Below are 12,436 nucleotides of genomic sequence, written 5' to 3' on the forward strand. Positions count from 1 at the left end.
CACCTCTAATCACATGACTGGGTTCAATGTCACATGATCACATGAGTCAATTCCATGTACGGAAGAAGACGATGAAAAAGCCCCAGGAAAAGCTAGTAAGTAGATATTTTATCAAATATAGGAACATTTTCACGGATGTCATGTTTACAGGGAGGGATTTAACAATATTAATTGTATATTAATTATATATTATTATATATATATAATATATAATATATATAATATATAATATTAATTCTTTATGAAAGGCACTAATGACTTATTCCCGACATCTGATGAATTCCTTTTGTACTTAATTTGCTTCTTTTTTAAGTCCAGACATACAACATGTGCATATGACCTGGTAAAGGTTCAGTGTTTTTTAGTTAAACTTAAACTAATCACCAAACTTTTTCTGTTAAGCCACTGGACAATTGCTTGAATCTTGCAAAAGAGGACGAAGAAATCACAACTCTCTGTAATGTTATTAGCCCCGTTTCAACCAACTACAGGTCTTCCTTGGACGACATTCCTTCCTTGTATTGCATTGAATATAGGTTTCCAGCACATTTGAATCTTAAGCTTCTAACACAGAAAACTTTGTGCCCTTCATCACACATTGCTCATTATTCCTCCTGCGTCTGCCAAACTCTTCCATCCTGCTGTGATGCCGATAAGAGAACAATTTGGCCAGGAATGTCAGAAAGTGCATAGACAGTGCCCTCTTTATTTAGGCCTAAACTCTTTCTCTCTTTTCCCTCCTTCACCCTCCCTTCTTCCATCATTCCTTCCCTGCATCATACCAATGAATGATGTATGTAAAAGGTCGGGGGTCAGACCAGGTCTAAGTGCAAACTCTTGTCTGACACTGAGTGCTGACGTTTGTTAGAGACTGCCCTAACTTTCATCAAAGAGGGAAACCTTCAAAGCTTCGTCGAAGACTGTCACTCGCTCTTTGTTTCTGCTCAGAATATTGCAATAATGAGGGGATCCATGGCTTATCCACCTCTTGGTTCATTTTAAGGTGATCAAAGGAGGAATGCTCAGAGTTGTGGGTGGTTTTGCATCGCTCAGTAGTCGGTGATAATCTTACCTGAGACCCACATTGGTCGCCTCTGTTCTTTACAAGCTCCAAATTCCGGTAGAGAGTCCAAACGTCAGTGTGTCAGCCAGCATAAAGTAATGTAGACAGAGGTCCTCTTTGAGTGGAATTAGTAAAAGTACGCTCAAGTTACTGTGACGAGATAAATAAAGTAGTACTGAGCGGCATGAGAGCAGACCTTGCACCAGTCAGCTGTAGAGCGGAGAGGGAAATGCTCAGCGTAGCTGCATCAAACAGCAGGCGGCTTGATGTTCAGCTTCTTCATCTTCCTCACAGCCTCTTTCTCTTTTCAGATTTATTTTAATCTATTCTACTGTTTCTCTGTTTTCTTTATGAGTTTTTTTTTTTCTTCTTCCTGCCGTATGCTCGTTCCAGGCAGCAAAAGAAACAAGTGCACGAGATTCCAGAGGCCAATTCTGCCTCTTCGGACGGTGGAACCTAATATGTGAGGACAACTGTGGCAGGAGGGAGATACAGGCAGAGAGAGAGAGAGAGAGTGTAAGTAAAAGGAGGGGCAGGACAGAGAGGAGGGGTACCCTGCGACGGGTGGAAGATCAGACGAATCAAGGAATTGGAGTGCGTGTGTTGTTGAGGAGCAGGAAGGTGGCAAGCCGTTGAAACTTGAGAGGCATGAAGGAGAGGAAGCAAATGTTGACATGGTGAAGCAGAGGGAAATATGGTTGGCGGATGAAACAAATGGCTTCCAGGCAGATGTTGTTTCTTTTTTTGTTTGATTTGGAAAGGGATTCCCACACAAATGACTCTGCCCAACAGGTTTCTTTCTCATATATGCTAAATGGCTCGAATAAACAACAGACAAAGTGTGCCTTAGTCACACAACTATCAAACCATGGTTCAATGCTGCTGTATATCTGAGGGGGGGGGGGGGGGGGTGCGATAGGTTCTAAAACTGCAATTGCATGCAATTAGTTTTCTTGGTCTTCCTTTTGGTGTTTTGATTATGCAAATTTGGCAGAAAGGTCACAGAGTGAAGTGGATTAAAAGTGATACATTTTTTTGTGTGACAGCAAATTTGTTTTATGTTACCAATAATTTACAAGTAAAATATCTTGAGTTATTAAGATGTTCTAGAAATTCAACAATGCAAAGGCACAGACACAACATATAAATACAACATATCACACTGTGTTTTGTTATACTGTGGTAGCTAACCTTCATAATTTACGGTATTAAATATTTAATTTTTTATTATTTTATTATTATTATTTCTTTGTTTTGCTCGATTTAAGCAGCAAACAGAAATTCATGTCTGCTTATTTCATCCTTATCCTGTTTCTCAATTGATTATCTAGAACATTTTTTACAACAGCATATATATCAATTTCTTCAACCCAATTTTTTTACACATCTGAGCAACCGTAAAGTCCAATATTCACCGTCTATTAGCTCTGTTTTTGTCTCAACCATCTCCTGGGGGAAATATCTGGCTCTGTAGCTGCTCAATGCTCCACTTAGTTCACCATCTAGTCGCTGACTTTACATTTCCACTGTGGTTCCTGGGCAGGTAGTGAACGGTAAAAACAGCAGCCTGCTGAGGATGAAAATGACGCCTAGGAAAGTGGCAAGAGTCAATCAAAACAGTAAAGTTTTAGGCTGTAAAATCAAAACATTGAGCTTAAAGACATAAATGCGCCGTAGAGTTGAGGAGGGGAACTGCAGAGTTGGGTGATAATTATCTCACTTAGAGTGACACCTCTTTCCTTACACAGTCATTTGACATTTTACATTCTGCCCACTATTATAAGACTCTAATGAACTCCTTTCATTTTACATTTTCCTTTATTATTGCTGGTAATAAAAAATGAAATGAAAATGCACTCAGTCATATACCCCCAACTTGTTTTAACAGCCTCTAGATGCAGTTCCTTTTCTACAGTGACATCGCACAGAGAAAAGCGTCAAACATCAGAAGGTAAGTTCTTTAAAACGCTGATCCAAAACACTCTCAGCCTCTCAGTCCCCAATTACGCATGTCATCACCCAAAGTGAAGTGCTGGAATAGTTTGGATGACGAAATTAAAATGTGGATGGCTGTGAGATGAACACAGTCACACTAAATCCACAAACATGATACCGTTGGCCTCCTGTGTGCTAGCACGTCGATTCCACTCCGCTGCCAGTAAGTATAAATTCAGATGGGATATCATAAATGTGCTTACACGGGTTGTTTCACGGAGGCAGGAGAGTATTAGGTGGAGGAGCTGGAGCCGAAGCTTGAGGTGAGACTGACGCAGGGCGCAATGTCGAGTAAATGTCAGCCTAGTTCTGATATTGCTAAAAGTCCTGTGAAGAAGAAGTCAACTCTACTCTGCCTCCTGCAATTTACAACTCACCTTACAGAATATGGTGGATAACTGTGGGGTTAAGTACAGGCCATTAAAGCTATATGAACATCTTAATGGCATTCAGTAGGCTATGTGAAGTGCTCTTGTGTAAATGAGTAAAAAAAAAAAAAAACTGTGTTTAATGCTAGCAGTAAAAGCTTGGCTTGGCAGGATCCCTCTGTGACACTTCTGAGAGAGAAAGAGATGTCCATGTAAACTCATAACCTCGTCTAATTTGAGGCAGACGCCTTCACTTTTATTTCATTTGCATATTATGGACACACACAAACACCCTCTGGCAACATGCCGTGCAGGGGTTAGGTTAAGGGACAGTGAGGAAGGACAGCAAACTGGAGCAGTAAGCACATTTCACCAGGGGGATACAGTTACACACACACACACACACACACACACACACACACACACACACACACACACACACACACACACACACACACACACACTGATTCCTCCCCCTCAGGGTCGCTCTTCTCTAAACCGTTCTCTCTCTCTCTCTCTCTCTCTCTCTCTCTCTCTCTCTCTCTCTCTCTCTGCAATACAATTTGTACAAGAACACTCACCATTACATCCGGCAGAGAAATGCAGGATGTTGCTTTCCTCTTCCTCTGTCTGTGATAAATGGCTCATCAATGTTTATGTGTTCTCCGGTCCCCTCAACATGTGGCGCTGTTTGGATGACGAAACAACTCATTCAACCAGCTAATTAAACTACAGTGGGACACAACAATGCAGTTACATTTTTTACCACTCTCAGTTCACATGTTTTTTTTGCCCTATTGGCATTTGTCTCAGATAATTATGAATCCATATATTGATATATTATACATTGAGACAGACAGGATTTCTATTCTCATTCACTTGCTTTAGAAGATCAGGAACTGGTTCATCATTATACATTACATTACATTATATACATGTATATACTTTACTGTCTTCCCTAGAAGTACTGACCGTCATTACAAATATTAACCCAGAATTGTTATTTAAGAGATACAGATCAATCAAGAAAAAGCTATATTTTCCTGACATTATCATAGAAATGTATTTTTGGTTATTGTACACGTTTTTGGAAAAATAAGGACGGATCTGACATTTTTGCCTTTCATTATCCAACTTGTTGTATGATCTCCCTCCTGTACTTGCACTTCTTTTCTTGTTCATGAACTTGAGACACTAGAACATGTTCATCTGTTTTGTAAGTTAAATTACTATTAGTAAGATCAATATCTATAGCTGTCAGAGAAATAGTGTAAAAGCATCAAAGGGTTTCACACTCATAGTGGAGTTGAAGTATAAATGAGATAAATTCATACTAAATATATACTATAGTACTTGATTGCCCACACATTTTTTCATAAATTGGAAAATTAATATTGAGATATTTAGTTTTTCTCGTCATTTATGATGCAACTAATACAATTGTGTGGTTGATTCTAGATTTTGCAGAAAACCCAGAATCACTTGTCTCATTATCTATAAAGGCATATATCACAAAAAAAACAAATTCAATTGATCAAACAATGAGATTTAGCCCAAATAAAAGTTATACTTCAAATAGAGCCGGTTGTGTTGTATTCCAACATTGCTTTTGGCTCCTTTTCAGCCCACTTTGCCAGCAGTCATGCAGAGCACTGTCTGCTTTTGTTCTTGGTTGTTTTCCACCTCAAGGATAAAAGCACCGACCACATCCCTCTTTCCTATTAGCCCTTGCTCTTCAGTGCCGCCTTTGAAGATTTAATCAGTCAGATTTCCTTGATTAATCCTTTTCCATGTCCTTTCACGGTAAATAATAACAGAGCTTTATATGATCGCTAGCTGGATAGAGAGGACAGCATGCAGATTTCTGATTGAACCGAGTCCCCAGGTACCTTCATTAGCCTGATTATTCTGATCCAAACACACTCCATCAACCAGTTTACATGTAAATAGGTTAATTTTATTCCCACTCCTCACTCACTCTGCCAGCACGCTGTGTTTAGCAGATGAAATTTCACATAATGTTTTCCGTTTTTATTTCGTTTCTACCTCATGCAAATTAAATGTCAAATGTTTAATTTGAACACTAAAGAGGCTGTTAGGTTTTTCCAGCAGATTGTGTTTAACTGATAACTGAATTTCAATCACACATCAAGTTCAGAAAAGCCAAGCAGTGAAGGATCGTGTTAGAAGAAGGCCTCAGTCAGACTTCACAGTTACAGCCGGTTGTGTAACAGTGACACTTAGTGGCCAAATGCTCATCTCTCATCCAGCTGATGATTCTATTTCACAAAAAGCTTTCACCACTTGGTGGCAGTGTTATTCTACTCTCCTCATTCATAGAGCAGTTACTAACAAATGCATCTGCGATAGTCAAAGCTCTCCTCTTGAGCATAAACAGGAGAGGATGTTACTTTTTCCTGCATTTCCTTTGAATTAAGATACTTTTCTTAGTCCCTGAGTGAGTCTTTAGCTCCATCGGATGCTTTGTTGTGGACTAAGTGCACAATAGCTGCGTACTGTTGTGCTGCAGAGGAGATGATGAGCTGCTGCCCCGACTGCCCCTCTCCCTTCAGGATTAGTGAGTTAATGCAACCATTCAGACACTGAGCTCCGATCAGCTGCTTAATACTGTTTTATCCCAAATAAGGCAGCCGTGCACGCACAATGTTTTTCTGTGTGTTTCACAGACGCATTATGCACACAAACATACATATCCAACACATACACTGGAAATATGTTATGTAGTTGACTTGCAGATAATAATCAGGTTGTAAGAAGCTGCAATATGAAAGAAAAAACGATTTAATGCTTTATTTTATGGGTTCATAATTTCCCAGAGCTAAGTAACGCTTATAGGAAACATATACATTTCCTTGAAAGAAGTTCTCATTGAAGCCCAAGTAACTGTGAATTTATTATTGGAAACTTTATTCTCCATACATCTTGAATTGTATGTATAGCTGTAGCTAAATGTAACATGTGTGTATGTTCAGATGACCTGTGCACTGACTAAAAGACTTAGTTACACTTGAACATTATCTTTATTTTTCCTACTGTATGATTAGCACCAAAATGCCAGGAAACTAATTAGAATTTGTTTAGCAAATTATTTGAAAATGATGGACCTGTAAAATAAGATATTACCAAAAGGTTCCTTGAACAAGGAATGTGCCTCGCTGAGATTAAAAATGGCTTTTACAGAAGTGAGATAGTAGTAGCACATGAAACATCTCTGCTGCCATCATGGGCTCATTTCGATCATCTTGAGTCACAGTCAGAGGGGTCAAGGGTCAAAAAGGGCGAATTCAGACCTTTGTTTGTCTTGGGGGAAAAAGTGGCCTTTTGAAATGGCAAATCTTTTTTCTCCCATAAAACATTGGTCTATCAACGGTCTATCATCTATCATGTGGATAAATAAGGAATATCTCACATATCCAGGGTCAGACGTCCTGTCTGAGGATAGTGTGTGCCATCAAAGAGCAGAGAGATGCCCTGTTTTTGTTATTCATCCTTCCCCTACAAGGTTAGTCCCTGGTTCCCCTGGTTTCTAGTGCAAATGCACTACAAACACACACAGGCTTATACTAATCCTTGTGAAAACAAAGTGATATATTTCTCTCAGCGCAGGTCAAGCGTGGGATGTTCGTCGGCATGTTTATCAGGATTATGAACATTTCATCCATAATACAACCTCTAACATCATACTTACCAAACACTCACTGTTCTAAATGGAAAGCTGGGGTGAACGGTTTGTCCAGAACTAAACCGGAAGATGAGTTGACCAGAAGAAAGATGATTCAACTGGCGACCATGACCCATTCCCACCATTGAGCCATGACCCAGTGTGACCTTGTGACCCCCTCTAACTGACCTCTCAGTGGGTGGTCCTCAAACTGACCAGCCTGGACCAAGAATCAACACAAGTGGCTGCTCTTAGATCAGATCTTTGGTATTTTTTTCATTGTTGTCTCCACTTCGACAGTTACCTATCTTTTTTATATTTTATTCTCAGTCAGTTGCTCTATAATTTTCTCTTTTCAACCTTTTATCAGTTAATGTTTTTCTATTACTTTTCAATTATCAGATTCAAGTCGGGTATCTCCAACCAAATAAATCTTTATCTAGATACAGTATTACACATTTTTTATGTTCCTGAATGTATGTGTACAGTATATATATGAAAGGTCAACGGTGTAAATGTACAGACATGTGTTTATTACATGTGTGAGTGTTAAGTTGTGGTCTGAGTGGATGTCAGGACAGGATTATGCTGTCCCTGTCTCAGTGAAGAAGAACTCCTGCATGGCCGGGCAGCCATGTTAATCATAAATCTTTATCTTACAATCCTGCCTCGCACATCCACCCTTTCATTAAAAGACGGCCAACGGATTAGTGAAGCTAAACCACAGAGATCTGTGCAGAAAAATGAGAAAGAAAGTCGCTCGCTCTGGTGATAATGAATTGATTTTGTTATATGAGTCTGTCTGTCTGTCTGTCTGTCTGTCTGTCTGTCTGTCTGTCTGTCTGTCTATCTATCTATCTATATATATATATATATATCTATATATATATATATATATATATATATATATATATATATATATATATATATATATATAGATATATATATCTATGCATCTATCCATCTATCCATCTATCCATCTATCCGTCTGTCTGTCTGTCTGTCTGTTGGAAAGTAAACACAACATCCATGGACTGATTGACTTTGAAAATATTTTAATAACATCACATTTTCCAAAAGACATCACAAATGAAAAAGACGAAGAAAAAAGACATTGAATCCAAATGAAAATTTGTTGAAAATTATACATTACTTTTCATAATATTAACCTGAGAATGACATTTTTGCTTCTTGACCTTTGTTTGATCAAAACATCCTCCTTCTGTAGACAACAGCTTCCAAAGATCAACCACATAGCGTAAGGAAAATCTACCTCTGAATATGTTGTGCATGAGTGCCAAACATGAAATACTGTAATAAACAAAGAAAAGGACACAAAAGTAATATAGGAGATAAACAGTGTAAGTAGCAAACAAAGAGAGGTTTTGGCCATAAATATGTACAAAAGGAAAACCAGACACACACCTGCACATCAGAACAAAGTCCATATACACTGTATTAAATTAGAGAATAAATAAAAAATACCTTTAATTTATGTAGAATATCTGATGTTACGAAAGCTAAATTAGAAGTGCTTGTATCACAGTAACAGGACATCTGGTTTTTTCTACAGTTCCTCTACGAGCAGACTGTCTACTGGGAGAGACCGATCCTTCAGTCAGTGTTCATGAAGGATCAAAGAGTGAAGACGAGCAGGTTGAATTGATGGGTGAAACAGAGTCCACTCTCCTGACCCGTCTTAGTCTCTGTAGACGGAGGTTATCTGTCGGGGGGGCATGTGCTGTGGATGGTAGGAGTCATAGGGCCCCTCTAAGTGTCCGTTATAGCCGGTCTGAGTCTGATACAGGCCCTGGTCCACAGGGGAGGGGGAGTAGTGGTGAGAGGGTGGGTAGTGAGGTGAAGGCTCCTGTTTGGGCATCAGGTTACTGCTGATGCTCAGAGGTGGTGTAGGGGGGCCATCGTACGGAGGGGTCCCTACTCCTCCGGCATTATACTCATTTGGCGAGTGATTCTCGTACGCTCCTCCTTTCATGGCCCTCAGGTGAAGCAGGTGAGCAGAGTCAAAAGTGCCATACGGCGGACTTGGCAGTCCTGGAGAGGAGTAGCTCACCACGCCACCGAGAGGAGCAGGGGCTGGCCGGACTCTGTGTCTGTCCTCGGGCCTCATCCCAGCGCCAGAGGCTGGTCCCAGCTGCAAGCAGCCAGCCAACAGGTTGCTGGTGGGCTGTGAGAGGCCCTTACACAGTGTCTCCATGAAGGCCCTGCTCTCTGTGGAGAGGCCCCCCTCCAGGGCCTCGGACAGAGCGCAGATGTAGTTGCGGGCCAGCCGTAACGTCTCGATCTTAGACAGTTTCTGTGTTTTGGAGTGACATGGCATGATGGTTCGCAGGCTCTCCAGCGCATCATTTAGACCGTGCATACGCGAACGCTCCCTTGCATTAGCCTTTACACGTCTCGCACGGAATCGCTCCTGCCGGGCCTTTGTCATCCGCTTTTTCTTGGGCCCGCGTCGCTTGGACTCGTTTTCATCCTCCTGTCCCTCCTCCTCGTCCTCCTCGTCCTCCTGTGCATCCTCACTCCCCATCTCCCTGTCCTGTTGGTTCACTCCATCATCTCTGTAGCCGTGTGATGAGACTGATGCGTCTCCGTCAGGTGAGCTCATGTCTCCATCCATCCACTGCAGAGGGCTGACGGCCTCCTCCCCCTCGCCTTGTCTCACATATGGTTTAATCATCATGGTACTCTAGAAACAAGACAACATCTTTGTCAAACACATATGCAATAAAAAAGAAAACATTCAATCAACACTTACAACCACAGCAAAAGAATGGCAGTTATTTGCACTTTACTTATGTATTTCTATTTTATTCTACTCCATTACTTAAAAGAGGAAAATATTGTTCTTTTCTCACCTACAAGCTACTGCGTATCTTTAGATTCTTGATACATAATGACAACTTTATAAAATATGTGTTGTCATACAATACGTTAAATTACCAACTCACCTAACTACAACCAAACAATGATGCATTAAAATATTGCAGCTATACTTTTAGTTAAAGGATATCATACTTTGTCCACTTCTGAAGAATAGACCACTAGACTAAAACAACTGTAAATTCTTGATGCTGTCTATGACTGCTGTAGCCAGTAATGCTAGAATTATGTGGAAAACTACCACAATGTCAGGTTAACACCAGGCAGAATGATTGGTATTATTCAGGATGCTGTTCATAAATCAGTTGGCTGAATAGTTTCTCTGTCCTGACTTGTTTGTGATAAAGAATTATGACAAGGCAAAGGATCAGGAGAGATACAGCTGTGAGAACACTGAGGTCAAGTCCTCATTATTTTTTTTTCTGGGAATTAGATTTCTTTGTGTGCAACAAACAGGATACTTACATAAAATTAAAACATAAACATCGTTTTGTAAAGATTTCAGTATTTTAAGACTAGAGTTTAAATGTGATTACTTTGAGGGAAATAAAAAATGAAGGATTTTGTATTCCTACACCTCACATTGTCCTTCGAGTAAGCAATTCAAATTTACAGAAAATATAGTTAACAGTTGGAGGAATACGAATTTATAAAAATAAAAATAAAAGGAACGTTTAAAATCCTTCTTTTTGGTGTCGGTCATATTTGTATGCATCAGCTTCAGGGGACTTTGGTATTTCTAAAGTTCTGGCTATATGACTCTGTAAAGGATTTATCCTGAGCCAGTGAGTGTAATCTCATCCACCAATGATAACTATAGTAGTAATAATAATAAGTATTTTGTAAACCGTGACTCTCTCTCAGCAGTCCTCAAACTGTTTCAGCACCGGACAGTTCCCTCTTGACACAGGTTTTGGTGCTGAGTGATCGACCGGCACAGGAATGCGCATGGAGACAAATTAAACTAGTGCTGTATAGGCTACCTTTGAATGATGCCTCTTTGCATTTTCATACATACATTATGTGTTTTTATTCAGTTTCTCCCCCCTCTCTCTGGTTAATCCTGGTCAACTTGTGAACTGATAATGCCCCCAGCGAGATAAAGTCACTGCAGGACTTCAATCTGGGGCATCGCAGGATTTTCTCCGTGGATGAAGCGACGACCATGGGATTAAATGAAACATCGACGGTCCCAGATCAGTGACAGACGACTGAGATTGAATCGAAATCAGACATTTCCAAACGCAGAAATATTAATGCCTCGCCTCAAAATTGCGTGCTTGAACTGCTATTTGCGAAATGTCTACTAAAGCGTATAAGAATAAGCCTTCTCTAAGTATGTTTTCATCGGATTCAGCCAATGCCTGTTGACTTGTGGTGTTTTAGTTGAAAATCCTAGGAATACTGAAAACATATAGCTGATACACACACAAACGAGTCCTATAAACTCTTCCAGGCGCCATAAATTACTTAAACAATTTTTGAAAACGTCTTTGAAACATACCAGTGTTGATGTGTCCCGGGACCTCCTCAGGAAGTTGGCAGATTATAATTTTATTTCACAGTTTGGTCTCTCTGTCTACTGTCAAACAGCGGTGAAGTGTCTGTGTGTGGTGTCTCCCGGTGCAGAGCTGTCCCACAGAGTCTCAGTGTGGGTCACTCTGCGGGGGCTCTGGGTTTTAACCTCCGCGTTAAAGCTCCTCCTCTCTCCCCCATCCGATTTCCGTTGACGCGCTTGAGCTCGCGCGTGGCCGGCCCGTGGCTCAAGCCCCTGAAGCTCCACTCGTCGCGGGCGGGGGTGGGGTCAGGGAGATGTGCATAAGCTCACAGAAACTCTCCAGACAAACAGGAGAGGCCCGGGCCTTTGTTGCTTTGCGAGGGCGGCCGCCAAATCCGCCGCACGGTTGCATTGAACGGAGGAGAGACGCGCTCAGTCGGCTGAGCCTAACTGTATGTGACAGCTTGAAGTTGCGTGTGAGCAGGTGTTTGCTCCATCCCCTATTCCAGCCATCCATCCCTCTGCACTGCGGAGACAGGCTGTTGAACAAGTTCATCTCGCCCAAGAGGCAGCTCTGACCAGACGGGGTAAGTTTGGTCACATGAGGTGTGCAGCTACAGTATCAGCAGTGTCCCTGCTTCAATGTTCAATAAGTAGGCATATCAAAAGTAAACGTAATTTATATGCTAATTCACTCTTTAATACTATAATGTTATTATGGATTATTAGAATTTAAAAACATTTATATACTGATCTTAAGGTCTCAAATCTGAATCTGCACAATAACCGTGAATAACGGTGCTAACTGGAAATGGTGATGCCATCGTTTTTGGTTAAAAGACCTTTTTAGAATACTGTTGTATTTACACTACAGCTGCCAAATATAGTGGAGTAAAAAGTACATGTATATATCTGAAATAAAGTGGAGTAGA

General features: G+C 40.7%; 1 protein-coding gene across 1 annotated transcript; it reads right to left on the reverse strand.

Moving 5' to 3' along the window:
* Positions 1–8,807: 8,807 nt before the first annotated feature.
* Positions 8,808–9,806, reverse strand: LOC306715679 (neurogenic differentiation factor 4-like; the record flags this gene model as incomplete). The annotated part of the gene is made up of 1 exon (XM_079186126.1): positions 8,808–9,806. The coding sequence occupies one exon, from the start codon at positions 9,804–9,806 to the stop codon at positions 8,808–8,810; it is 999 nt and encodes a 332-aa protein (XP_079042252.1).
* Positions 9,807–12,436: the final 2,630 nt, after the last annotated feature.

This window comes from Pholis gunnellus, assembly GCF_910591455.1.
Source record: "Pholis gunnellus genome assembly, chromosome: 3".
NCBI classification, from domain to species: domain Eukaryota; kingdom Metazoa; phylum Chordata; class Actinopteri; order Perciformes; family Pholidae; genus Pholis; species Pholis gunnellus.